Source organism: Drosophila teissieri, chromosome 2R, assembly GCF_016746235.2.
Source record: "Drosophila teissieri strain GT53w chromosome 2R, Prin_Dtei_1.1, whole genome shotgun sequence".
In the NCBI taxonomy this organism is placed as follows: domain Eukaryota; kingdom Metazoa; phylum Arthropoda; class Insecta; order Diptera; family Drosophilidae; genus Drosophila; species Drosophila teissieri.
The window spans coordinates 2,077,761-2,103,867 of NC_053030.1; the positions used below are offsets into that span (position 1 = coordinate 2,077,761).

At 38.3% G+C, this 26,107-nt stretch overlaps 1 protein-coding gene and 1 pseudogene across 4 annotated transcripts; both read right to left on the reverse strand.

Annotated features, from left to right (window-relative positions):
• Positions 1-57: 57 nt before the first annotated feature.
• Positions 58-4,631, reverse strand: LOC122614801 (annotated as a pseudogene).
• A 4,177-nt stretch (positions 4,632-8,808) lies between these two features.
• LOC122613796 lies at positions 8,809-22,432 on the reverse strand. 4 transcript variants are annotated; one of them, XM_043788179.1, is made up of 5 exons: positions 21,990-22,432; positions 20,528-21,919; positions 20,180-20,467; positions 19,992-20,118; positions 8,809-9,964 (listed from the first exon to the last, which is right to left on the reverse strand). In XM_043788179.1, exons 1-5 carry the CDS (start codon positions 22,296-22,298, stop codon positions 9,807-9,809), a joined length of 2,274 nt encoding a protein of 757 aa, XP_043644114.1. In that variant the 5' UTR covers positions 22,299-22,432; the 3' UTR covers positions 8,809-9,806. The 4 variants fall into 4 exon arrangements, with proteins under 4 accessions (XP_043644114.1, XP_043644113.1, XP_043644115.1 ...); XM_043788178.1 differs by having other exon boundaries at positions 20,528-21,922; XM_043788180.1 differs by lacking the exon at positions 8,809-9,964 and adding an exon at positions 10,163-10,419 and having other exon boundaries at positions 20,528-21,922.
• Between the last annotated feature and the right edge of the window lie 3,675 nt (positions 22,433-26,107).

Genomic DNA, 26,107 nt, shown 5'->3' on the forward strand with positions numbered 1-26,107 from the left:
GGCGTCAGAGCCAGCAAATCTGACGGATCCTCAGATATAGGAGAGAGCGGCCTGGAGTTAAGGCACGCTTCTATTTTTGCCAAGAGCGTGGAGAGCTCTTCGAACGTGTACTTTCGTGTGGCAGTGCATTTGTAAAATAGCGTCTTAAAACTTTTTACGCCTCCTTCCCAACGGCCTCCCATATGGGGTGCCCCCGGAGGAATAAATTGCCATTGCATCTCTTGATGACTATAGGCATTCGTCACCGACTCTTTTACGGCTTAAGGGAAATCGCGGGAAAGCAGGGTGGCAGCGCCAACAAAGGTTTTGCCATTGTCTGACTGGACTTGACGTGGACACCCTCTTCTGGATACAAAACGAGCGAAAGCGGCAAGAAACTTTTCGGTCGTTAAGTCAGATGTAGGCTCTAAATGGATGGCCTTGGTGGAGAAACAAACAAAAACTAACACATACTCCTTTGTAATAAGACATGCTCTTCCCGAATAGTTCTTTATATCGAACGGACCGGCGTAATCCATGCCAGTATACGTGAATGGTCGGGAGAACGATGCTCTTTCTTTGGGCAGGACACCCATCAGTTGGCTTTGCAACCGCTTTTTGTGGATCACACATCTTTTGCACGAATTTACTACTGCTTTTATCAGGTTCTTAATTCTCGGAATCCAGTATTTCGACCGGATGAGGCGCACCATTAACTGGTTACCATTATGGAGAGTTATGCGATGTGTGAAATTCGCAAGGAGGCGAGAAAGCAGGCAGTTATACGGAAGAATCACTGGATGCCGTTCATTGTATTGAAGGCTTTCGGAAGCCGCCACACGGCCGCACGCCCTGATCAGTCCTTGCGGATCTAGAAACGGGTTCATGCTTAGGATGGAACTTGAACTTGTCACTGAAAGCTTTTCACTTAGGCAGTGATATTCCACAGGGAATTCTCTGCGCTGAGTGTTCGAAATTAGGAACCGCTAGGCGGCGGCGATTTCAGTGGCCAGCAAATGCACATCAGATGGAGATGTCTGCTTCCTGCACCGCTGTATGAAGCGATTAACATAAGCAAGGACCCGTAGAGCTTTCTCAAGCTTGGAAAAACGTGCCAACATCTCTTCAGAAGGAGCTTTTGCGAGATGGACTTTCAGAGCACGCTTCTCCAGGTCGGTCACCGGAGCGTTGTCGACCTGAGTTGGCCATTGGTTGCTTGGATTTTGCAACCAAGTCGGCCCGTGCCACCATAACTGGCTATCGGCTACATCTTGGAGGGAAACTTCTCTACTTGCCTGGTCTGCTAGATTATGCTCAGATTGAACATGAGACCAATTCTCTGTTTTTGTGGCCTGGGCGATCTTCGTCACCCTATTGGCTACAAATGTGGTCCACTGGCACGCTGGCTTGCTTAACCATGCAAGCACTATTGTCGAGTCCGTCCAGCAGTAAAGTTCGGAGTTGATCGTAGGCATCTGCGGAGTGATGGCTGCAGCCATTTCGGAAAGCAATAACGCTCCGCACAGCTCCTCTTGGGAGCGAAACCGTTTTGACTGGTGCTACCCGGGTTTTCGCGGTTAGGAGTTGCACCATAATGGGGCTGCCCACTTCTACGCGGACATATATTGCCGCCCCATAAGCCTTTTGCGATGCATCGCAAATGCCATGATGCTCGACCTTGAAATCTGGATGAAACGAGAGCCAGCGTGGAATGCGTATCTGCTCTAAAACCGAATAACTTTGGAGAAAATTAAGCCATCGCTGAGAAAGCTCATTTGGAATGTTTTCGTCCCACCCAAGCTCCTGTAGCCAAATCTCCTGCATGAAAATTTTAGCTCGAACGATAAACGGCGCTAACCAGCCTGCAGGGTCGAACAATTTGGCAATTTGGGACAGGACTTGGCGTTTTGTAAAGAACGTTTCAATAGCCAACTCTGGCGGAACGAAGAAGAATTCGTCGGAGGTTGCCTTGACGTTGCAATTGACTCCAAAGGTTACTGTTTTCAATTGGAAATCTCTGAGTTCCCCTCTATTGTTTCGGAAAAGTATTCGTTGGAATGAAGCGTGCTTCGGATCTACCCAGATCTGCCGATACATTTTTTCGATATCGGCGCTAAACACGTATCGGAAATAGCGCCACTTCAGAATTTGAATGGTCAAGTCGGACTGTAAGACAGGGCCAGCATGAAGGATATTATTTAAACTGGTACCATTCGTTGAAGGGCTGGAGGCATTGAATACTACACGGAGTTTAGTAGTTACGCTCTCCGGTTTTAAGACGGCGTGATGTGGCATATATTAGGCGTTGCAATCATGGGTAGGAAGAACTGGTCGCCTGTGCTTTAAGTCGAGATATTCCTGGATCACCGAATCGTATCTCGCTTTTAAGGCCTCATCTCCTTTTAGACGCTGCTCATTTCTTAAAAACTGAGCCAACGCGAAAGACCTGGAATGCCCTAGCCCGGAACCGATATGTTCTGGGTCGCGAAAAGGCAGAGTGAGGACATATTTGCCGCACTCGTTTCTCGTGGTCGTTTGAAGGAAATTCTTCTCGCACATGGAATCGGACTCTTTTACCAACTTTGTTGGTATATTCTCCACCTCCCAAAATTTTGTGAGTAGTTTGTCCAGTGAATTATCGTACGCGTGGGAGAAAAGGAGGAAATTCTGCTTTGTGCTGAGGCTGACACTGGCCCAGTTAGTACCCAGCCGAAAATGGTTTCTTGCCCCAAGAGAGAGCCACAGATGTTGGTTTTTGCTCCACTCAGAAGCACCGAAGGCAGAATGTCGGCTCCGATAAGGACATCTATTTGTGCGCTCTCATAGAATTTTGGATACGCCAGTGGAAAATCGGGAAGATCCCGAAGGAAATTTTGCGGAATTGGGTAGGAAGGCAGATTTCCGGCTAGTTGAGGGAGGACATAGGCCGTCGTCTCCAACTGCAACGCGGGCCTAGTCGGAGATCGGATGGTGAAACTGCAGAGCTTCTTGGACTGAGCGGATACTGTTTGGTTTAAGCCTGAGACTTGGGCTTGAACAGCCGCTCGGTTATGAATGTTGCCTCTGATCCGGAGTCGATCACGGCGCGTGCCTTAAAGTTAGTGCCAAGATGGGAAATATTGATTACGGCAGTGCCAAGAAGGATAGCTCTTGAGCCCGTGGCGAAATAATTTTGAACACCGGCTTGCTCATTTGGAACGAAATTGGCCTGATTAGCAGAAATTGGCCTTGCAGGATTTGAAGGACTTGAATTGCTGGAAAAGGGGTTGTTTCGGTGCAACAACGTGTGATGACGGCCACGGCAAGTAAAACAATTGTGCGTGCTTTTGCACTCACGAAGCTGATGTCCCTTTGCAAAGCAGTTTAAGCATAACTGCTTTCGTTTAATGAAGGCTGACCGGTCGTCAACCAACATTTGGAGAAAACGCGGACATACACGGACAGGATGGTTTTCCTTGTTGCACAAGTCGCAACTTTTCGATTTTGGAGCCACTTTCGTCTCACAGGAATTTAGTTTTCTAGAGGGCCCACTTGAGTTCATCGCTTTGGAGTGCGACTGACTTGGTACGGACGGTCTCACATCATCGATGGCCTCTAGGGTTCGCTGACGTTCTGTGAGGATGGTGTTCAGCTCTACCCATGTCGGGATGTCGGCTTTCTGATGGAGCGACTGCTCCCATAAGGAGAGAGTTATCTTCGGGAGCTTGGATGAACACAGATATACCAGCAGGCAGTCCCAGTTCTCAGTGTTGATGCCTGACATTTCTAAGGCAGTCAAACAACCCTGAACAGTACTTTGCAGTACCTTCAAGGCCGCCCCAGATTCCTGTGGTATCGACTGCACATTAAACAGTATTTTCAATTGACTGTTTACCAACAATCGTTTATTTTCGAAACGCTCTGTTAGGCTTTCCCACGCAGAGCGGAAACCCTCGTTGGTGAGAGGCGAAATCGAAACGATGGCATGCGCGTCGCCACTTGTTTTGGCATTTAAATGGAATAACTTTTCAACCGGAGTCAGCCGTGGATTATTGATATAAATGGCTGTGAAAAGATCCCGGAAGGTCGGCCAGCGAAGATAGTCGCCTTCGAAAACTTCTGTATCGCATGGAGGCAACCGACAGCCAGAGGAAATGTAGGCCTGGGGCGCAGCGTTCGCGGCTGGGATGGACTGAGACGTGCCCTGCTCGATTTTATCAACGAGCTGGGCAACACACCTTTCATAGACTGAATGCAATAACTGTATTTAGCCCTGAGAATACGCATGTTGCCTGCTGCCGCTTCGCCTGCTGACACAAGGCACTCTGAGCAGATGTCGAATTCCTTTTCCACCTTGTCCCATAGGGTTCGGACTTGGTCGCGACGGACGCTAAGCATCGTGACGGTTGGAGCTGCGGATTCCGGAGTGTTAATCTGAACCTCAAATTCGCTTAAACAGTCAGAAACCGAAATGAATTTGGCTAGCGCTAGATCGGAAGCAGCCATATTTTTTAGCTATGCGCTGTACTGTGGCTTTGGATGGAGTAGCACAGTCGTCGGAAATCTGCGCAGGCGTTTTCACCGAAATGCTTGGAATTCTTGGACTCTTGTGGCGAAAAAATAGACCTGGGTTTGTCAGCGGACAATTTCTTCTTATCATCCCCGATGGGCATAATCGAAGAAATGCGAAATGGAAAGGAAGCGGTTTTGGAGCACGGTCACACTTTTGAAAATGTGGACAGATTCCTTAGACTGCACTTAATAAATTTAAGCTTGCCGCCGTGAACGGTATAAAGCAGCGGAAAAAGACCGTATAGGATGTAACGGGTGAGAAAGTGGTGTAAAATTTACGAAGTGGAAACGCCGTAGTTTCGACTAATTGGACAGCTGACTCGGAGTGTATAGCGAATTGTATAAATGACCGGTGATTATTTTTTGTTTACAACTGGAAACGGAAAAATTGGAATGGTGGAATTGAAATCTTTTCTCCGCGTTGTAAGTACTTTTAAAAACAAACACAAATTAATATCCAAGCAATACAGGAAAAAATATTTGTCGGGTGAACGACTTATATTTGGCGGTCGTATTATTTATTTATGGATGAACAAATTATTGTCTTGTAGTTTTTAAATTTTTTTTTTTTAATTAAAAAAAAAAATAATTAAATAAATATTAAAAATTTATTTGTTAAAAAAGAAAAAACCGCTTTTAATTTATTGCTCGGAAATTGATTTGGAAATTTATGGAAAAAATTGATCGAAAATAAAACGCCTTTTCCGCGTCGGCACTTGGAAAAAATTTTATTTGTGGTTTGAATTTGCCGACGGGAAACAATTTACACTTTGGTATATGGAATGCAGATAATATGCGCAATGTGTGTCGGTAATATATGTAGATGTAATATATGCAATGTATATGTGATATATGTGGATGTAATATATGTAATGTATATGTGATATATGTGGATGTAATTTATGTAATGTATATGTGATATATGTATGTGGGTGTAATATATGTAATGTATGTGGATGTTGTATATGTTGATGTAATATATTATTGTATTCTTCGATAGCAAATTATATTAAGTGGACTGCGGAGTTAAAGAAAAAATGTGTTGCGAAAAGAATTTGGCTTGCGTTGGACACAGTGAAACGAGAACAGAATTTTGGCTACTTTTGGCAGAGCTTTGGACTTAGAAATTTTCACTGAACTTGGCACAAATTATTTTCACATTTGGAATTTTTCACTTTTCGGACTGGATGAATATTTAAATATATTCGGAAATTTGGACTTAAAAATTTTCACGAATGAGGAATGAATAAGTTCTTTTCTTTAGTTGCCTTTTTTCGGAGAAATCCGTTAAATTTGACAATAAATCTTACAGCAAATTGAACGAAATTGAATTGAAATTGCAGACCGGCAATAAAATGGAATGGAAATTTCGTACTTATCTTGTAATTTGTTCGCTGGTGGACAAACTTGAAAATCCAGGTGATCTGGCTCGAATGGATCAAAATGTTGGGTGTGATGGGGGTTGCTGTCCTGGAATTTTCCAAATCGGCTGAAATAGAAAACACTCGACCGCGACCGGGCGTAATAGTTTTTACACTGAAGCTTATTCTAATTAGCTAGGCTCTCCCAAGCGCAGCGGAGACTCCTTGGAGACACTGTGGTGAAGAGCGAGTCACCGGGAGAGGGAGCGGAGAGCGGGTGACAGTCAAAACCCCGTAACTTGGACACGTGTGTGTGTGTGTATATAAAAAGAAACGCCCTGCGGCGGGCGTTCAGCGTCGTGTGCAAATTCAGACTGCATTTTGGCCTCTCCTCCATTCTCGTTCTCCCCGTTGTATGCGCTGCCCAGAAACGAGAGAGCGATCAGCTGATCGCCGCTCCTCCGCACATTGGGACAAGCAGCAAACTGAACAGGCCGGAAACGCTTCCTTCTGCCTGTTACATACTTTTTTACGATTCTAGTATATACTTTTACACTACGAGTAACGGGTATTATTACTTGGAATGCGTATGGCAGAAGGTGACAATGTTGCAGCGCACATAAATACGTTCTGTTCGACAGTGGAAAAACTCAAAGAAACTTTCTCCGAGGAGACCTGAAAATGTAATCATTGAGGATCAGAAGTCAGAAGATGATAAAAATAAAGAAGCCAGTGAGAACCCCAGTGCACTATGCAGTGCAGCGATTCCAGAAAGAGACACAGTTCGTTACCAAGAGGATGACGAGGAGGAGCCACCGGCAGGAAAGGCAATGAGGATCGGGCCAGGCAGGCCTAGAATTATTCGGACCGGCAAGGCAGGGTGACCAAGGAAGAAAGCCAAGAAAGAAACCAAGGAAGAAAGCTATGAAGAAGCGTTATATATCCAGCAAGCTACATTTTTGAAGGAACCCTGAATATGACGCGCTCGTGAAAATAATACCTGGACGACTTGCGATTTGCCAAAAGGAAAACCAGCCATAGGATGTCGAAGGGTTATTACCATTATAAGGGACGGTGAAGGCTATCCCAACCTGTACAAAGCTCGCTTGGTAGCGAAGAGAAATTTTTTCACAGTCAAGTCCAGATTTGAATAAGTGGACGAAGGTCAGCTGAGCACGTTTTTGGGTAAAACGTAACGGATAAAAAAAAACGTAACAGAAAAAGAACAGATAAAACGTAAAAGCGAATTAAGCAGTATAAAGATGAACCAGACTTTGTACATCAAGGATATGCTGCAGCGACACGACTTGGAGCAGTGCAAGCCGACAGCGACACTCTTAGACGTGGGATTCCAGATTTTCAACACAACGAGCATTGTGTTACTCAGGATCCAACCCCTTATCAGTCTTCCATAGGAGAGTTGATGTGGAATGCCAACAAAATATTAAGCTATCAGGCTGAAGGTTTGCCATTGGTGGGCTACGTTGATGCCGACTGGGCAGGTGATGTCAGCCACCGACGTTGGTACACAGGATTTATTTTCTTCTTGTCGAGAGGACATATCTCTTGAAAGTCGGAAAAAAACAGTGTTGCCTTAGGCAGCACTAAAGCAGAATGCATAGCGCTCTCATCTGCTGTGAAAGAAGCGCTACATCTAAGGCATTTAATCATCGAGATCGGTTGTGGATGGAAGGACTCTCCAACAATCTATGGAGACAATCTTAGCGCTCAGAATTAGGCCAGAAATCCAGTTTACCATGCGCGGTCAAAGCTTATTGATATCAGGTATCATTTCATTATGGAAGTTATCCATAAATACGAAGTGGAATTAAAATATGTACCAACTATCGATATGATATGCGATATGTTAACAAAGAATTATGAATGTTATGTACATTTCTGTATTGTAAACTTAAATGATTAAATTGGGGAGAAGTGTAGAAACTAGGTACAATATTACCATTTATAAGCGTATGTAAACGAACATAAGAATAACAGAATGTATACGTATCATATGCTTAAGTTTAGTTGTAAGGATCAAAGACTAGAAAGTCTTTCAAAATCGGTTCGTTACAACAAATATACTTGTTTTCCTCCCGAAATTCCGACTGAGAAAGTGCTTTTCCTACAAAACAACGGAACAACATTGTTTTCACAAAAAATAAGGCAATTAGATGTACTCTTATAGATATGTTAAGGAAATACAAAACCCGAAGTATTCCGATTAACAATCGTTAATTTTCCGGTAATAAGCCAAAACCATGTTTTTCCCACACAACGTTCCTGCAGAAAAAGTATCTTATTTAATTTTACAATGTCTTCATTTAAAAATTGTAAATAATATAAGTGTTCTAACATACCTTTGTATATGTTAAAAATAAAAATCATATATTTATGTATATCTATAGTACATATATATAAAATATTTTCTCTAAAATTGAGTACGTTTATGTTTTCTAACATTGACTGAGGCTATATTTTTAATCGTCATTGTAAGAAGGGCAGGTAATTTTTAAACAAACGGTACTTACGAAAACCAACTTACGAAAACTAAAAGAAGCGCGAAGCATTTTTGATGTTTTATTGCCTTTCTGTGCAGTTGCATTTTCTATTTTTAATCGTCAAGATATTCAGTGTTTTCTTGTGCCTTAGAAATTTAGCGGTGGCTTTCAGATTTGTGTTTGTATTTTGCAAGTAAGTATCACATAATTAATAATATATATAAATATTTAATTTCAATTGAATTTTTGTTTTGTTTCATTTTTTTTCCATTTTGTTTTCTTTTTTCTTCACAAACAGCATTGAACTGTCCTAATATTCTGAATTATAACATGACGACATTTTAAATTATAAATTTAAAAAGATGTGTGTATCCAAAACAGGGTTCGGCATGTACCGGAATATGCACGATAATAAGTAAATGAGCAATTTTTTTTTATTTCACTTAATACATATATCCAAAAGAGTATAAATATATACATACATTAGAGTAGAGAACTACGAGCCCTGACCACTATTAATTCGCACGGCTGGTGTTTTTACGCATATGCAATGTTTAGCACACAATATATGTGAAGATAATGCAGATAACACATACAAACATATATTTTTCTGAAAGATAATTTTATTCTCTATTTGATAGAACAAAAAGTTTGTAGTTTTTTAACGTACAACAACAACAGGATTTATTTACATACACTATTCTTATTATTGTTTACAAACGCTTGACCACTATTATTTCGTACGCTATAAACTTTACAGTCTATTTGGCTTAATATAATATATATAATTAATATTAATACTTGGTAACATCACCCTTAGCCCCTGAAACACATTTACAATTAATTTGCATTGAATTAAGCAGGTATTGGCACTGCTCTGTTGAAATAGAGTCCCATATTTAAATAATTGCTGTTGTTGTTGTACGTTTTTTTCTATCAAACAGAGAATAAAATTACCTTTCAGAAAATTATATGTTTGTATGTGTTATCTGCATTATCTTCACATATATTGTGTGCTAAACATTGCATATGCGTAAAAACACCAGGCGTGCGAATTAATAGTGGTCAGGGCTCGTATACAAAGACTTCTATCCAATGCTTCTAAACATATACATTATAGGGTAAGGCGTTGGTAGGCGAGGCAGATATATTTGTATTGATACATGTATATTATGGCGAACATGGTTAACATTTTTGAGATTTTTTGAGTTTCTTTATTTCTATTTTTTTTTAGAGCGGAGAGACTGGTGGTAACCCGACATAAACGGTGGGTCACGGCCGTGCGTTCACCTTATTTTATATGGAAGATGACTTATCTCAAAAGTTAAACAATATAACTGGTCTAAGCACTTTTAGAGAGATGATGTGTATCCGGTTTTGTGTGAAAATAATTAAGTGGTTGTGCAAGTACGTCTTAACATTTGCGGGTTAGGGTCAGCACCCCACTCATGTAATACTGCGGGACCATTAAATATTCAGGCAGGGTGCGTTTACAAAAAGAGGTTGTTGACGCGGCCTGTGCTTGTGTGGATGCTGGTACTGTTGCCTGACGCACGATGTGACCAACCTTTCCTGGAAAAAATAATGTCATTTTGTTAAAAAGCTATTTAATTAATTTAATTTAATTTAATTTTGGGCGAACATTTTTTTGTAAGTTAGGGTAAGCTTTCGAAATGTTAGCGGTTTATTTAGAACTGAAAATAACCAATTTATTACTATAATATGATATTTACATAATTTAGACAATGTTTTTAATTTTTTTCATTTTTTCAAAGTTCTTTTGGCAGCAATATCACGTAGTCGTCCGACTTTGATCAAATTAAATCCGAAAATATAGTGTGATGTATGATCTAAAATTCGGAGAAAACGACTACAGCATTCTCATATAGTCGTCCAATATGGATCAAAATAAGTTTATGGATCTTTAAGTTTATAGTGTCAACTAATTTATAAATTTTTTTTTTTTGTTTATCTTCGGGGTCCCACTTTTGCCAACCGACCGAGGGGTGCTGTCGTCTGTCGAACGCCTTGATTGAAGATGTAAGATAATAGGTAGATAATTAACAGTATATACAAGAATAAGAAGGTAGTATAACTCGATAGTTAAATTCAAAGCTTTACGAGTAACGGATATAATAAAAAGGGTGGTAGACTGAAATAACAATCATTTGAAACAAACAAATTACCGACTGGTTCTTAGTGTACTCACCAGTACTAGTACTTAGTTTACTTAGCAGTACTGGTACTTAGTTTACTTAGCAGTACTGGTATTTGGTTTACTTACCAGTACTGGTACTTAGTTTACTTACTAGTAGTTTGTTTGCTTCAAATGATTGTCATTCAAGTCTACGACCCATTTTGTAAAGCTAGACTACGCACGCAGATTCTAGTCTACTAGACGCAGTTTGTTTTAGAGCTTTGCCACGACCACTATAGCATTCACACTTTTTCGATTTTATTTTATTGTATCGTATAAATATATATATAAAAATTGAGAACAAGTTTGGTGAATGATTATAACTCCAGAACGCATGAGCCGATTTCAACGGTTTTGCATTCGTTGGAAAGGTCTCGGAAAAGGTCTTAGGAAATGAGCAAAGAAAATTCTGGAAAAAATCAAAAGAAATGCGGGTAAACCGTTTTTTACATGCAGCGCCATTTCTAAAACATAGGATGTCATTCTTCTCTGCTCATTTCGTTTTATTTAATTCATGAGACAAACATTATTTGGTTCATAAATAAATTGTAACAGCATGCATTTGTTTTTGAGGTGGTAAGTCGAACTGTGTTAATTATGTGTATCGTGCATTTGAGGTTAAACTCACCACTTCCACCTTCTTCGACTTCCTCATCCTCCTTCTTCTTCATCAATTAGAATTTACACGAGCCGAACGCAATAAAGCAAGAAGACTAAAGCATCAACAATCACGCAGGTTTTCAGAAGAAGGAGGAGGAAGACGAAGAAGGAAGAAGAAAAAGGTAGAGGAAGAAGAAAGAGAATGAAGAAGAAAAAAAAGGATGAAGAAGAAGAAGGAAGAGGAGGAAAACGAAGAAGGAAGAAGAAGGAGGAATAAGAAGGAGGATTAAGAAGATGGAGGAGGAAGAAGAAGGAGAAGGATTAAGAAGATGGAGGAGGAAGAAGGAGAATGAAGAAGAAGAAGGAATAAGGAGCATGAAGAAGTCAGAAGGAGAATGAAGAAGAAGAAGGAATAAGGAGCATGAAGAAGTCAGAAGAAGAAGGAGGAGGAAGAAGGAAGAGGTGGAAGACGAAGGAGGAGGAGGAAGACGAAGAGGGATAAAACGGTGAATTTAACCTCAAATGCACGATCCGCATCATTTACACAGTTCAACTTAAGACATTAGAATAACAAGATGCGTAACGCCATACGATTTTTTTGCACACGATTTTTTCGTCGTGGCTTTTCAAGTGGCTCCAGGCTCTCTCAAAATTTTGTTCAAAAGCCAGAGAGCGGAGAGCTCTAGAGCCAGCAGCTATCTTGTACGCCTACAGCGACAGCTGACCACTGTATTGGTGCACACGTATACACATGCATTGTAAAAATGACAAAATATGCCCTTCATCTTAGAAGTTCTTAGACTTTAAATCTATATTATTTTTTATAAATTGACACCACTTAAAAACTCTAGTCTACAATTATTCAAATTCAACACAGAAATAATAATAGCACAATCTATGTACAAAAAAATGCATAATAATTTTAAAAGATGACTTTATATTAGAATAATTGTCATTAGAGTATTCAGCGTGCGACGTGTGAAAAATATAAGAAGACAATGATTCTTCGCTGCTTATGTGCGCACTTCGTGCAGCAAGAAATCAATTTTGCAATAAACAGTTTCCATATCTTTATTTATTTTATAAATATTATTTTCGTTTATGAATTATTTTTATGAAATATTTATTTTTTAAATGTAATTTCTTTTTTTTTTTAAATTCTTTGTTTTAAATTATTTTACAAAAAAATGCATAATAATTTTAAAAGATGACTTTATATTAGAATAATTGTCATTAGAGTATTCAGCGTGCGACGTGTGAAAAATATAAGAAGACAATGATTCTTCGCTGCTTATGTGCGCACTTCGTGCATCAAGAAATCAATTTTGCAATAAACAGTTTCCATATCTTTATTTATTTTATAAATATTATTTTCGTTTATGAATTATTTTTATGAAATATTTATTTTTTAAATGTAATTTCTTTTTTTTTTTAAATTCTTTGTTTTAAATTACAGTAGTTTTAAAAATTTACTTTGTATATATTTTTAGTATTTATTATAGCTATTTAGTCAAATTACTAGTATAAAAATTACCAATATTCAATATTTAAAATGCAAATAAGATTCAGATAAATTATTTTTTTTTTATTTTGTTTTGATGTTTTTAAAAAAGCGCGCAATTATGGGTGGGAAGAAAAGCGCGCCAATTTTTTTGTTTTTCCTTTTAATACGTTTTCTTTTTCTCTTAATACGTTTGCTTAAAGCTGACTATAAGTAGAGCTTCTCGATTTTTTTTAAATTTCGCTATAAAATTGTGTTTACAATCAATTAAAGTTGTTTGGTTGCATTGCTAAAGTACGGAAATATATGTGCGAATTATATATTGCGATTGGTAGTGGTGAATAAGAGAAAATTTCAGTTAACAGAATTAAACTTAATTTCGTAATTTTACGCGCTAATACTACGTGCTGCTGTTACTGCTGCTTTTTGAAAAAGGTTAGAGTTAAAATTTATTATTTTTAATATAAAAATATTTTATTGGCCCATTGGAATTGCATGGCTATGGCCGAAAAGAAAAGGAGTAACATAAGTGGAAACAAGTGCAGTTTACCACACTGCAAAAAATCTGGGCGCGATTTCCCCACCCTTAAATTGTTTAGGTTTCCTGAAAAGGATCCAACAATTTTAATGAAATGGGCGGAAAAGTGCCAATTTACGGAGGACTTTGTAGCAAGCACTTCATCACTGTTTTTATGCCCTGATCATTTCTCCCCAGATGATATTGGGGTAAGATATCTGAAGAAAGGAACAATTCCAGATCGAAACCTAATGAAATATAATAATAATGATGAAATTAATTTCTATGCTGTAAGGTCGCCTGCGCAAAAAAGATACATTAAAAGTGTTTCAAAAAAAATATATTTTTTATAAAAATATGTCTGATGAAAGACAAATTCGTATTAAAATGCTGAGGAAAGAATACTCAAATTTAACACGAAAGATAAAAAACCTACAATCTCAAATTGATAAAATCAATTTAACGGGAAATGAAAAAATATTAGCAAAAATGCTTCTGAAAGAAAAAAAGGCACAAATACCAGATGGAATGATTCCGAGAAATTGTTTGCTCAGAGCATATATAACAGGTCGAATGAATCGGATAAAGTATGCATATTAACTTGTGATGAAGTAGCAATAAAAAAAAACTTAACGTATAATGTATCAGTTGATATAATAGATGGACTAGACCATTTAATTGATCGCTCTAATAAAATGGGAAGCCACATTTGCGTATTTGTAATTCGGGGTATTTTAAAGAAATGGAAATTTTTACTGAACTATTTCGTGCCGGAAACAAATATAAAAGGCGATTGCTTAAAAAAGCTTATTTATAAAAACATTAATATTGCTGAAAATATTGGGTTCAAAGTAAGGGGTGTTGTTTATGATCAAGGAGGTAACAACAGAAAATGTACCTCATTACTTGAAGTCACCAATTTACCTTAAATAGTAAGAAATATTATATGTTTTATGACATTCCGCATCTTTTCAAGTCTATGAGAAATAATTTTCTAAAACCTAATTTTGAAACCCCTGACGGAGGAGTTGGCTTTGATGTCATCCGAGAAGTTTACGAAAGAGTCACGTTAATCCAACTAGATTTGAGATGTTTGGCAACTCAGACACTTAGTCACACAGTTGTAACCAACTAGTAACCAAAACAAGCAATTTAATCGAAATAGTCCCGAAGTTGCAGCTTCTACTGCTGCATTTGTCCAAAAAGTTAATGATTACTTTGATTGCCTGAATAGCAGAGTATTAACTGACAAAAACCCCATGAAATGCGCACTTCAAGTAAACAATACTGTTTGGCATAAACTGAAGGAAATGCAGGAATACCTAACATATCACGGGAATAATATATATTGTCTATATTTGCTATATTTGTACTCGTCAAAGATATATTTAAGGACCACACGGACCACTTTTTCTTTTTAACAAGTAGAGCTAACCAGGATCCCCTAGAAAATATATTTGCGTGCGTTCGAGCAAAAGGTAGTAACTGCAGAAATCCTAATTTAACGAATTTAATATAATAATTGCCAAGCTCATATCCTTACAATTTTTTAAATTTTCCCAAAATTCAAATTGCGAATCAGATGATGATGTGATGTTGCCAATAGAGTTCGATTCGATTATATATCAGCCTTGCATTGAAAAAAAAGAAATACAGCAGCAAGAATACAGTGTATCATTTTCTGAAATTGTAGAAGGCAATGAGAGGTACTTTGACCAAAATATAGATAATTTTTTGTGCAATGATATACCCATTGAATTAACTTCGAGTAGATATTTTGTAGGATATATTGCAAAGGGATCAAGTTGCGATAAATGCAGATCGGTAATTTTAAAAGAAACCGAGCATTTAACAGCTCCATCAGAGCTTTTTATACATGAGAAAAACTACTCGACAGAATCGGACTTTGGAAAACTAAAGGCACCATCTGATCTATTTTTTAATATTTGTTAAATATTTTTAAAAACAAGAAAGAACGCTATAGTCGAGTTCCCCGACTATCTGATACCCGTTACTCAGCTAGTAAAAGTGCGAAAGAGTCTTCAGCACTGACAGTTTTTGGCGGTTTAGAAATTCGAAATCGATAGAAATTTACAAGACTAATACAAAAATGAAAAAATATCAAAACATTTTTCAAAAGTGTGGGCGTGGCAGCTTTGGGCGGTTTGTGGGCGTTAGAGAGGGCGTGGCAAAAAGTTTTTTGGCAAATCGTTAGAAATTTACAAGACTAATACAAAAATGAAAAAATATCGAAACATTTTTCAAAAGTGTGGACGTGGCAGTTTTGGGCGGTTTGTGGGCGGAGTGGGCGTGGCAACAAACTTGCGCTGCGTCTATGTCCCTGGAGTCTGTATGCTTAATCTCAACTTTCTAGCTTTTGTAGTTCCTGAGATCTCGACGTTCATACGGACGGACAGACGGACATGGCCAAATCGACTCGGCTACTGATCCTGATCAAGAATATATATACTTTATATGGTCGGAAACGCTTCCTTCTGCCTGTTACATACTTTTCAACGAATCTAGTATACCCTTTTACTCTACGAGTAACGGGTATAATAATAAAAAACAAATGTGTATACAAAAATTTATTGTAGACCAATGCATTAAGTGCACAAATGAGAGTAGTGATTTCTCATTATGGTTTCATGTAGAAAATGAATGTTATGAGCATAAAATAGATCTTTTAAAAAAACTTATAAAAGTTTTGCTTTTTAAACATTGCAAGTGGACTGTTATTACTGATAGACAAAAAAGTCAAGCTAAACTCAGCATTTTATCTCATAAGTGAAAAAAATGAAAACATTCAAATAATTGACGACTTAAAAAGTTAAATTATATAATTAAAAAAAGAGGCAATATGTAATAAAAAGCAATAGTTAGAAAACTAGCTTAGTTGGGGAACATGGAAATGTTTTAATGTTGAACATTTAAATATTTCATGTCGACTCGAAGGTCATATAAATATAAGACCCCATTACAATTGTAATGGCCTCCCCGTGGTGTTCCCTGGGTACCGATTATTAGATATATTACATATAATTAATTATCAATATAAATATCAATATGTAAACGGTAGCTAATTCGAGCGGCGCTTTTATCAAACGAATATTTAAAAAAAATTCTTTCAAACCATAATAGTTACGAATCAAAATTGACCAAAACATTAATCAAATTTGTTTCTTAGATTAAAATTGATTTCGGCCCGAAAATCGCCTTCTAGCACAAGCACGCACACATACACACTATCTCCTTTAATGTTTTAACTCACACAAGTGAGACAATTCTATTTTTAGATTTTTACGCTCTCAATTTTAGGCGAGCGAAAAGAGAGCAATTTTGGTCGTCACCAAAAAAGTGGCTGCATAGTGCAAAACAAATGTATGGCCGTTACGCATCTTGTTATTATAATGTCTTTGGTTCAACTTACCACTTTATTGAATCTAAAATTTCCTTGGTTTAAGCTGCAGTGCCATTTCTGAAATATAGGATGTCATTTTTCTCTGCTCAGTTAGTTCCAGAGTGCTATTCTCTTTCATTCAATTTTGTGCTTTTGGAAATCAAATTGAATGGTGGACGAACAGCACACTCAGCATTAAAATTGCCGTTAAATGTGCAGGTTTGTTTGGATTCATTGATTGATCTATTTAAAATACATTAGAGCTAATTACTATATTATTTTTGAACGTACAGGTGATTGACAATCCCACATGCAACATATCAAGAAATTCTGCAATGGCAAAAGTTTTGCAGCAAGCAGCAATTATTATATTGGATGAATGTACAATGACACATAAAAAATCTCTGGAAGCATTAAACAGAACAATGCAAGATCTACGTCGCAATCAACAAATTTTTGGTGGTGCACTAATATTTTTGTCAGGAGATTTCCGACAAACATTGCCGGTCATTCCACGTGCAACGTTAGCTGATCAGGTCAATGCGTGCTTGAAGTATTATGTCCTGTGGCGATATGTCCAAAAATTGACATTGAACATAAACATGCGTGTTCAATTGCACAATGATCAATCTGCAGAACGGTTTTCGAAGCAATTATAAGAAATCGAAAGTAGCAATGTTCCAAATACAAATGGCTTGATCACTTTGGAAAACAATTTTTGTACAATTCTACAATCTATAGGCGAATTAATAGAAAGCGTTTTTCCAAATATAATTCAAAATCAAAGAAATCACGATTGGTTGACAGAACGAGCAATATTGTCACCAAAAAATGTACATGTCAATGAAATCAATTTTCACATTCAAGAAAAATTGCCAGGCGCACTGACATCATATAAATCTTTTGATAGCGCAATGAAAAAAGATGATGCAGTCCATTATCCAGTTGAATTTTTAAATTCCCTAGAACCGCCTAGTATGCCACCGCATTATTTGAACTTAAAAATCGGCTCATCAATTATTTCACTACGGAATTTAAATACACCAAAATTGTGCAATGGCCCAAGATTGGTTGTAAAAAAATTGATACCGAATTTAATTGAAGCCACGATATTGACTGGAAAAGCGAAAGGAGAAATGGTGCTCATACCGCGTATTCCGTTGATACCAATAGACATGCCGTTTGAATTTAAGCGACTGCAATTCCCAGTGCGTCTATCATTTGCCATGTCCATCAATAAGGCACAAGGACAAACGCTTCAAGTATGCGGGTTGAATTTGGAAGAGCCGTGTTTTTCTCATGGGCAGCTATACGTAGCCTGTTCAAGAGTTGGCATTCCAAACTCTTTGTTTGTATTCGCTCCAAATGGACAAACGAAAAATATGGTTTATCCAAATGTTTTGGATTGAAAATAACAATTTTCAAATAAAAAAAATGACTTTCATATAACAAATTCTAGGAATTTTTCATTGAATTTTAAGACTGCATGCGGCGAAGCGCATACGGCCCACTAGTATTCTATTAATATATATATTATATAGTAAAAGGTATACTAGATTCGTTGAAATGTATGTAACAGGCAGAAGGAAGCGTTTCCGACCATATAAAGTATATTCTTGATCAGGATCAATAGACGAGACGATCTGGCCATGTCCGTCTGTCTGTCGGTCCGTATGAACGTCGAGATCTCAGGGACTATAACAGCTAGAAAGTTGAGTGTACAGTTATTCACCTCCACGCCGCCCAGTCATGCCTAAATATTGTGTATATATAATAATGTAAAGCACATGAGTATAGCAAGCTTGCTCTTGTATTTTGATGGGAAAGAAAGAGGCTAGATGTGCTAAATTCCTATATTAATTTCAGTAAATTACACAGTGAAGGAGAAATTTGAGATCATATAAACGGGATATATTCATTATCAACAGCCGAATCGATAAGTCCATATCCGTCTATCCGTCCGTGCGGTAATACGCAAAATAGTAACACAGTTTTAAAGCTTTCTGCCTAAAAGTTTCTTAAAAAGGTGCTTTTTCACCTTATTAAAGAATTACCTTCTCTTCGTTAAAACACATTTTCATGCACTAATGTACGCACATGGACCACCTTATATGTACATGGACAACCTGTTTGGAGTCAGTAATCTTATCTTACCGTCCCTGGCAAGCCGTAGAACGAAGCTTGGAGCATTCTTTATTTGTAATCCTATTTCTGGCATAGTTGATAGTAACTATTATTTTCATGACCCCTACAGATAATTATGTTTTGAATATAATATATCTCAAATCTCCAGTTAAGCTGTTCGACAGACGTTAGCACCCATTGATCGGTTTGGCGGAAGTTGTAACCGTGGGACAAAGAAAGAAAGAAAAAAACGAGAAAGAACGCTGTAGTCAAGTTCCCCATCTATTTGATACCCATTACTCAGCTGGTGGAAGTGCGAAGGAGAAATTTCGATCTCGATCTCCATACTCTACGAGTAACGGGTATACAAATTGTTATATATTAGTTAGTTGACACTATAAACTTTAGGATTCATTTTGATTAATGTTGGACCACTATATGCAATCGCTGTAGTCGATTTCTTCGAATTTCAGATCATACATCAGTTCCTAGAGACTATTTTTTTTGGACTTAATTTGGTCAAAGTCAGATGTCATAATGATGTAGTCGATTCCTTGGAGTTTTCCCGTTAATTTTTGTAGCTAATCATTAAAAATTGGTAAAAAAAAAAAAAAAAATCAATTAAAACATTTTTCAAAAGCGTGGTCCTGAGGGTTTTTTACGGAATTTGTGAAATTGGCTAGAAAATAAAAAAAATCACCGAATAGGTTTTAAAAGTAAGCAAGACAATTTTTGGCTCTTTGTGTGCGTTGGTTTCCAACTTTAATTACACTTCAATATAAAGATCCCCGAAATGTACTTAGTACAACCATTGAGCAGCGGGCACTTGTCGTCAAACCCTTTAATGTGGAAAAAGTCAGCGAGTTATTGCAGATTGCCCAATCAATACCATAAAGTTTTGTTAGGGAAAACCGTAAACCGTCAAAATGACAGAAATAAAGCCTGTTGGGAAATCGCCTCAAAAGTTTTTAGAATCGTACAAAATATTAAATTATAAATTGAAAATAAAAAGAGAAGCAGAATAAACTGCACAAAAAAAGCTTCATTGAAAAAAACCGGCAAATTATGATTTGTTATATATCTTTTTCGTTTTTAAAATTAGAAAACAGTTTTTGTTTAATAAATATGTAAATAGTCCCACTTAAAATACTGCGTTTCCATTTTTCTTGTATCTTTCTTAGTTTAGCATCAGTAACGACTTGAACTTTAATTTACTAACTGCGCGACATAAGCTTCAAACCACTGTATTAAACATCTTACCCATCACGTTTGCGCAATGAAAGCGACCATCTAGTTGCTGAAGGAGGGAAAGATCTCGACAACGTGCCCAGGCATTAAGTATGTCCCTCACATTTATAGGCACTAATTCAGTTCTGCCTTCGGCATTCTGTTAGAAAAATGTGTTGCATTAGTTTTAAAAAGTGTATACAATATGTATTTTATATTACCCGTTTAAATTGGACAATGAGCTGTTGATGGGTCGCCATCTCGATCAGCCGTTTAAGTTTGGGATGGTTTCCCTGCTGCTTTGAGGCCTGTATCAGTAGCTGCTTAAGATTGACACTGCTTTCTGTCCGTCGCCGCTTGTCCAGTTGCTTGAAATAGCCATGAAGCAGCTCCCTGTCATAGGGCACGCGCAGTTTATCAAGGGCTTGCACTAGGTGCTCCTCGTTGCACGTCTTTCCTGTAGACAGACTTGCCACCAGTGGCTCAGTCAGATAGCCTTGATTGAGAAGCTATTTCGCGAAAGTGGGTAATTTCACTATTTACAACTAATATAGCTAGCGTATACACACCTGTAGACCGTTGAAACTATTATCACACGAAATAAAACTTTGGTTGCGGGTTGGGTACAAATTGGAACCAGAAACCATTCCGGTTATTAATAAGTTGTACCTGTTGGCGAACGGAACCCCATCGAAGTATACTGGGGACCCGCTTCGACAGCGCACCTGGTCCGACCGCGCGTAAAGCGAAATGCTACTGCCCCGACTGCCAGCTGATCTACGGCATTTAGGACATGTGCCCGGGTCTGGGGCTTTGCCGATGGTGTTGGCCAAGAACTCCTTTTCTAGACAGTCTAAGCAGTTTTCCTCTTTGATTCCCAAGTCAAATTGGTCCGTGCACGAAGAAGACGTGGTCAATGTCACAATAGTCGCAGGAGCAACTTGATCGTGCTTTGTCCCCGACCCTGACAGTTGCTGCTGGCATGATGTTGCACGGAAATCAGTGCAGCTATAGCAACGTTCGTCAAAGCTAGTCGAAGGGCGAGAGCGCCGCGACTTGTATGAGGAGCTTTTATTCATCACAGACGAGGTGTGCAAAAAACGCTTTGGCTTAGCACCAGTCAGCTTAGGCTCTGGATTTTCGCTGGGGACACTAGTGCTGCGCGAAAAATTTGAGCCTGTGCGCAATGGGTTAGGCAACGAATGAGCCTGAGACCGAAAGCTTCCGGAGGATTTAACCTGCTTTTCCGCGCCAACAATTATTAGCTCATTTAAATCTATGTCCACGCCAGCTTCACTAACACCTACGTCTTTGATTTTATCTAAATTCAAGTTGATGCGGGCGAACTTCTTACTAAGGCGCTGCTTTTGATGCTGCATTAGATCTTCTTGCGGAAAATCATCTATGGGCGAGCTGTGCAGCTGCCCTTCCTGCGAGGAAGTAGCTCCGCCTACGTTGGTCATTTGGCTATAGTCGCGTTGCATTAACAACAAATTGGCCTGCGGCAGGATGCCCATATGGTGGGGCCCGCCAACAAGATCCAACTCTGATGAGGGGTCTGGCTCGAAGTCCATTTCCAGGAACTCGGTCTCATCTTCGACGCAAATGACGCTATCGCTTCCTACAGCATGTACTGGTCCTCGGCCGATGTCCAAGTGCTGCCTACCTAAGCTGCCCGTGGCGATTATCTTCATGTCCAGATCAGCCCCTTCACCACAGTAAGCGTAGACACAGTCGTCAGAGTTGATAGATATCTCCTCTGCGTTCTCGTTGTCGTCGTCCAGCAAAATTAGATCGTCACCATAAAAATTTTCACTAGCATAGCTTAGATTTTCCGTCGAATTGTTTATGGAGGTGCGGCTGGAGTTATAGCCACAAGCGGCGGCTTCAAAGGATGAGAGTTCTGCTGCTGTAAGTCCATAGCTTGCCACGTCCAGTTCGCAGTAGGCAGCACTTTCCTCCTGCTTAAAAGGTGAACAGAAATAAAGCATGATGAACATGATTTTTGCGATTATAGCGGTGGTTACTTACCTTATCACCACCCTCTGCGGCCATGGTCGCTGCACCGCACTCTCCTGTCTTAGCCTCGCCATCTCCCCCGGTTCCGTCGACCAGCTCGTCCACTGCTACGGCCTGCGCTGATGTTGTTGCTGCTCGTTTTTGGTTTGTGCCCATTGTCTTTACACCGGTCCCACAATTGACTTGGCTGAGTAAAAGCTCCGGGAGTTGCTCGTCAGCCGCATCAGAACTGCGGGACCGCGTCGCACTGTAATTAACGATATTGTTATTGTTACTGAGATGCAAACGCCAATTTAATTTATCTAGATTTCGAAAATCCATTCCTTTTCGGCCTGGGCAGTGTTACCAGATGGTGGAACGATAAAAATGCCGTCGCAAGCCGCTTAAAATCGTTGGTGCAACGAAAATAATGCGATCCATTCACACAGCCAAATTAATGCGTCAATGGTAAAAAGCTCAATAAAAAAATTCAAAAGCAACTAATTTAAAGAGATTATGGTACATTTTTTGGAAAGAGGGGCTTTGAGGCAAAGTTTCGTAATAATTTACCAAATTTTGTTTTTCCTGATTAAGTAATATTTGGGGAGAATCATCCTTTTATAATTAATTTTTTTTTACGGAAGGGGTGAGATATCATAAAAATGTGATTACGTAATAAATAACCGTCCTTACATTCTAGTATCGCAAAAAATCAGGGTGAGCAAAACATATGACAAATAGTGTTCGCTAGTTTTCGATATTTTTATTGTTATCTGCAGTGCTATAAAAGGCGTACTTAGATGCTGCTTCTCATTTTAACTAGTCGAATTCTACGCAAGTATATCAGAAACCGAAAATGCAATGACGTGTCATGTTTTTGTTGTTTGTTTGAAATCGGCAAAATGACTAATAAAATACACAAAAAAAAAAGGTCGACGTAACAAATTTATTAAAGAGTGTGAACGTGAAAATGTTTCTTCTATCTGTTACATTTTTTCAACGAGTTTAGTATACCCTTATACTCCTGGAGTAACGGGTACAAAAATATTCGAAAATACTTGTTGAAAACAAGCGATATTCCGTTCGAGAGATATTGCTAAATAAGATTTTTGACTATGAAACTCTTATTTTCTCTGTCAAACATCTCGATAAAGAAAACAGTAGCACTACATTTTTAAAATCAAAACAAGAGATAACAATATAGTCGAGTTCCCCGACTACCTGATACCCGTTACTCAGCTATTCGAAGTGCGAATGAGAGACTTCAACACTGACAGTTTTTGGCGGTTTGTGTAAATTTACAAGACTAATACAAAAATGAAAAAATATCAAAACATTTGCGCCAACTACATCAATCAACTTGACCTCCCCCTGCCTAAGCCCAGGAGGTCCTTCAAATCGCCAGCACACTGGTGTTCCAAACAGCCAAACATAAACCTTCAAATCTACAATGCTACTAAAAAGGATACATTCCGCCCCACTTCACAAGAAATTAGGCACATTTTAAGCTATCATCCAACAAAAGTCACCTTGCTCTGGGTTCCGAGTCATCAAGGAATCCATGGAAATGAACTAGCTGACAATGCCGCTTAAAATATGAGATTTACAACATCAATCCTTTTCACTCCGATTAACTGCAAGGATATACAAAGTAGAATTCAGCTATACCTTAAAGAAAAGTAACTCTCCGAATGGGCTCGTTGCTTCGCACTCCAGTCCGCTGGCAGAGATTTGTTGCACAATATTAAAGTAAGTAATCATGTTTTGTGCGAATATTGCCGCTAATTTGACTGAAGTAGATTTTATTTGCAACAAAAATATGAAAAAATATCAGAACATGTTTCAAAAGTGTGGGCGTGGCAGTTTTGTTCGGCTTGTAGGCGTTAGGGTGGGCGTGGCAAAATGGGTAAACAACTTGCGCTGCGTTTATGTCTCTAGAATCTGATCAAGAATATATATACTTTATATGGTCGGAAACGCATCCTTCTGCCTGTTACATACTTTTCAACGCATCTGTTATACCTTTTACTCTACGAGTAGCGGGTATAATTAGACAAGTTAGGGAAATACCTATATTTGACAGGAGAAAGGGTTTCATCAAATTTAATTAGACCCAGACTATATTCAAAAAACTGTATTTTCTACCAAGAAGGTTATTTACTTTTGGTTTTAAAAACGCACCTGCTACATTTCAGCGTTGCATGAATAATACATTATACATATATACATATATTACATGTTCCCATTGTTTACTATATTTAGACGACATTATATTACAGGAGCACATTCAATATCTTTAATAAGTATTCAAAAGTCTTTAGAGATCAAATATTAAATGTTAGATAAATGTAGTTAGATAAATGTTCATTTATGTATGGAGAAACTGATTTCCAAAAATAGTAAAAAATCTGAATCTCTTTCCTGTATTCTCTGAGTCACACCCGGTGTCCCACAAGGGAGCCACCTTTTTACCTTATTTATTCACGACCTTCCCTTAGTAATAAAACATTCGGTAGTACCTATGACCGTAGACGATGTTAAATTATGACTCCAGTATAAGGACATTGCTATTCATTTGGACTTACAATACGATCTATATAGCTTTCAAATATGGTGCCGCGATAACTTTTTAAACATAAATGGCTCGAAGTGTAAAGTTATGACCTCAACTCAACACGCGACGTACGCTAAGTGGGTACCCTTTGGACAGAATAAAACGGGTTAATTATCTTGTTGCTCTTCTGAACCCTGAACTAAAATTTTCAGACCATATTTTGTCTATTATCAATAAGACCAGGGATGTGCTTGGTTTTATAAAAAGATGGTCAATGGAATTTAATGATCCTTACATGACCATAACCTTATTCATTTCATTAGTTCGTACGATTCTTGGGTATGGATCACCTGTTTGGAGTCCACAATACGTAGTTCACTCGGACCTCATTGAATCGGTTCGGGAAAAACTTCTTACTGTTTGCCTTACGGCGCCTAAATTTGGATGCAAGCCTTATATTACCTCCTTATTCCAGTAGACCAATGTTAATTAATTTACCTAACGGTAGAACGATGCGTGGAACAGTCAATATTTATAATCTTATTTGTGGTGAAGTTGATAGTCCCAACTTGGTTAGTCGGCTAAACTTCTCTGTTTCATGCAGATTCACTAGAAACTACTTACCACTAATCTTAAATAATTTTAGATCTTACTTTGAGTTGCATTACCCCTATATTCTGACTAAAATAGACTTTATCATATTATCTCTAATCTTGACTCTCTGCTGCTCTTAAAGCAATTTTTGGGTCTCGCAGCCGCCAGCAGCTTCTAAATTTATTTCTTCATTTATTGTCAATGTTCAGCTGTGAGTGCATCTAAGCTCTCCTCTCACGCCCGCTCTAGTACTCTCGCACCTACACTTTGGCTTGGAGTTCTGGTGTTCTCTGTAATCAACAAATGCACGCTTTCGCATCCAACAAATGCATGCGCGCATCGCTACTAAACTTCGCAAAAGAAAATTCGTTTAAAATTCGCTGCAAAATAAAAGCGTCTTTTTATTTTTGCAAACATAGCTAATAAAAAGGTTTATTAGCTCAACAGCAAACAATTCTAACTTTTTAAACAATATTTATAATTTATAATTAATTATTTATTAATATTATATATAATTAACAAATATTTATACAGTTCCTCGTTTCCGTACTCTTTTCTATATTGCGTCTATATTCTCGCGAATCGAGCCGTACGGTTGGGCAGTCGGAGACTCGGACGTAGTCTAAAAAGAAAATACATATCCAGATTTTGTAAGGAAATTTGATTTAATTAGATATGCAATAGATATGCAGTACTATCCTTGAAAGGGTACACATATTTTTTGCCAGTAGAATTTTAAACGAACATGAGTTTAACTATACATCCATCCATATCGTTTCTAGAGATTGCGACGTCAAAATTGGGCAGTCAATCTGGTTCACTGGATCACTATTTCTGAGGGACAAAAAGAAAAACTGGCCCAGAAATGCACATTTTGAGCTGGACGATGAAGTCTTGCGTCAGGTAGCAAGGAAGACTGCAGTGGATTGACCGCTGCTGTGCAAACTTCCAATTGGTTGGATGTCATCGAGGGATTCTCGCCACACCTCAAACTGCTAAGTGT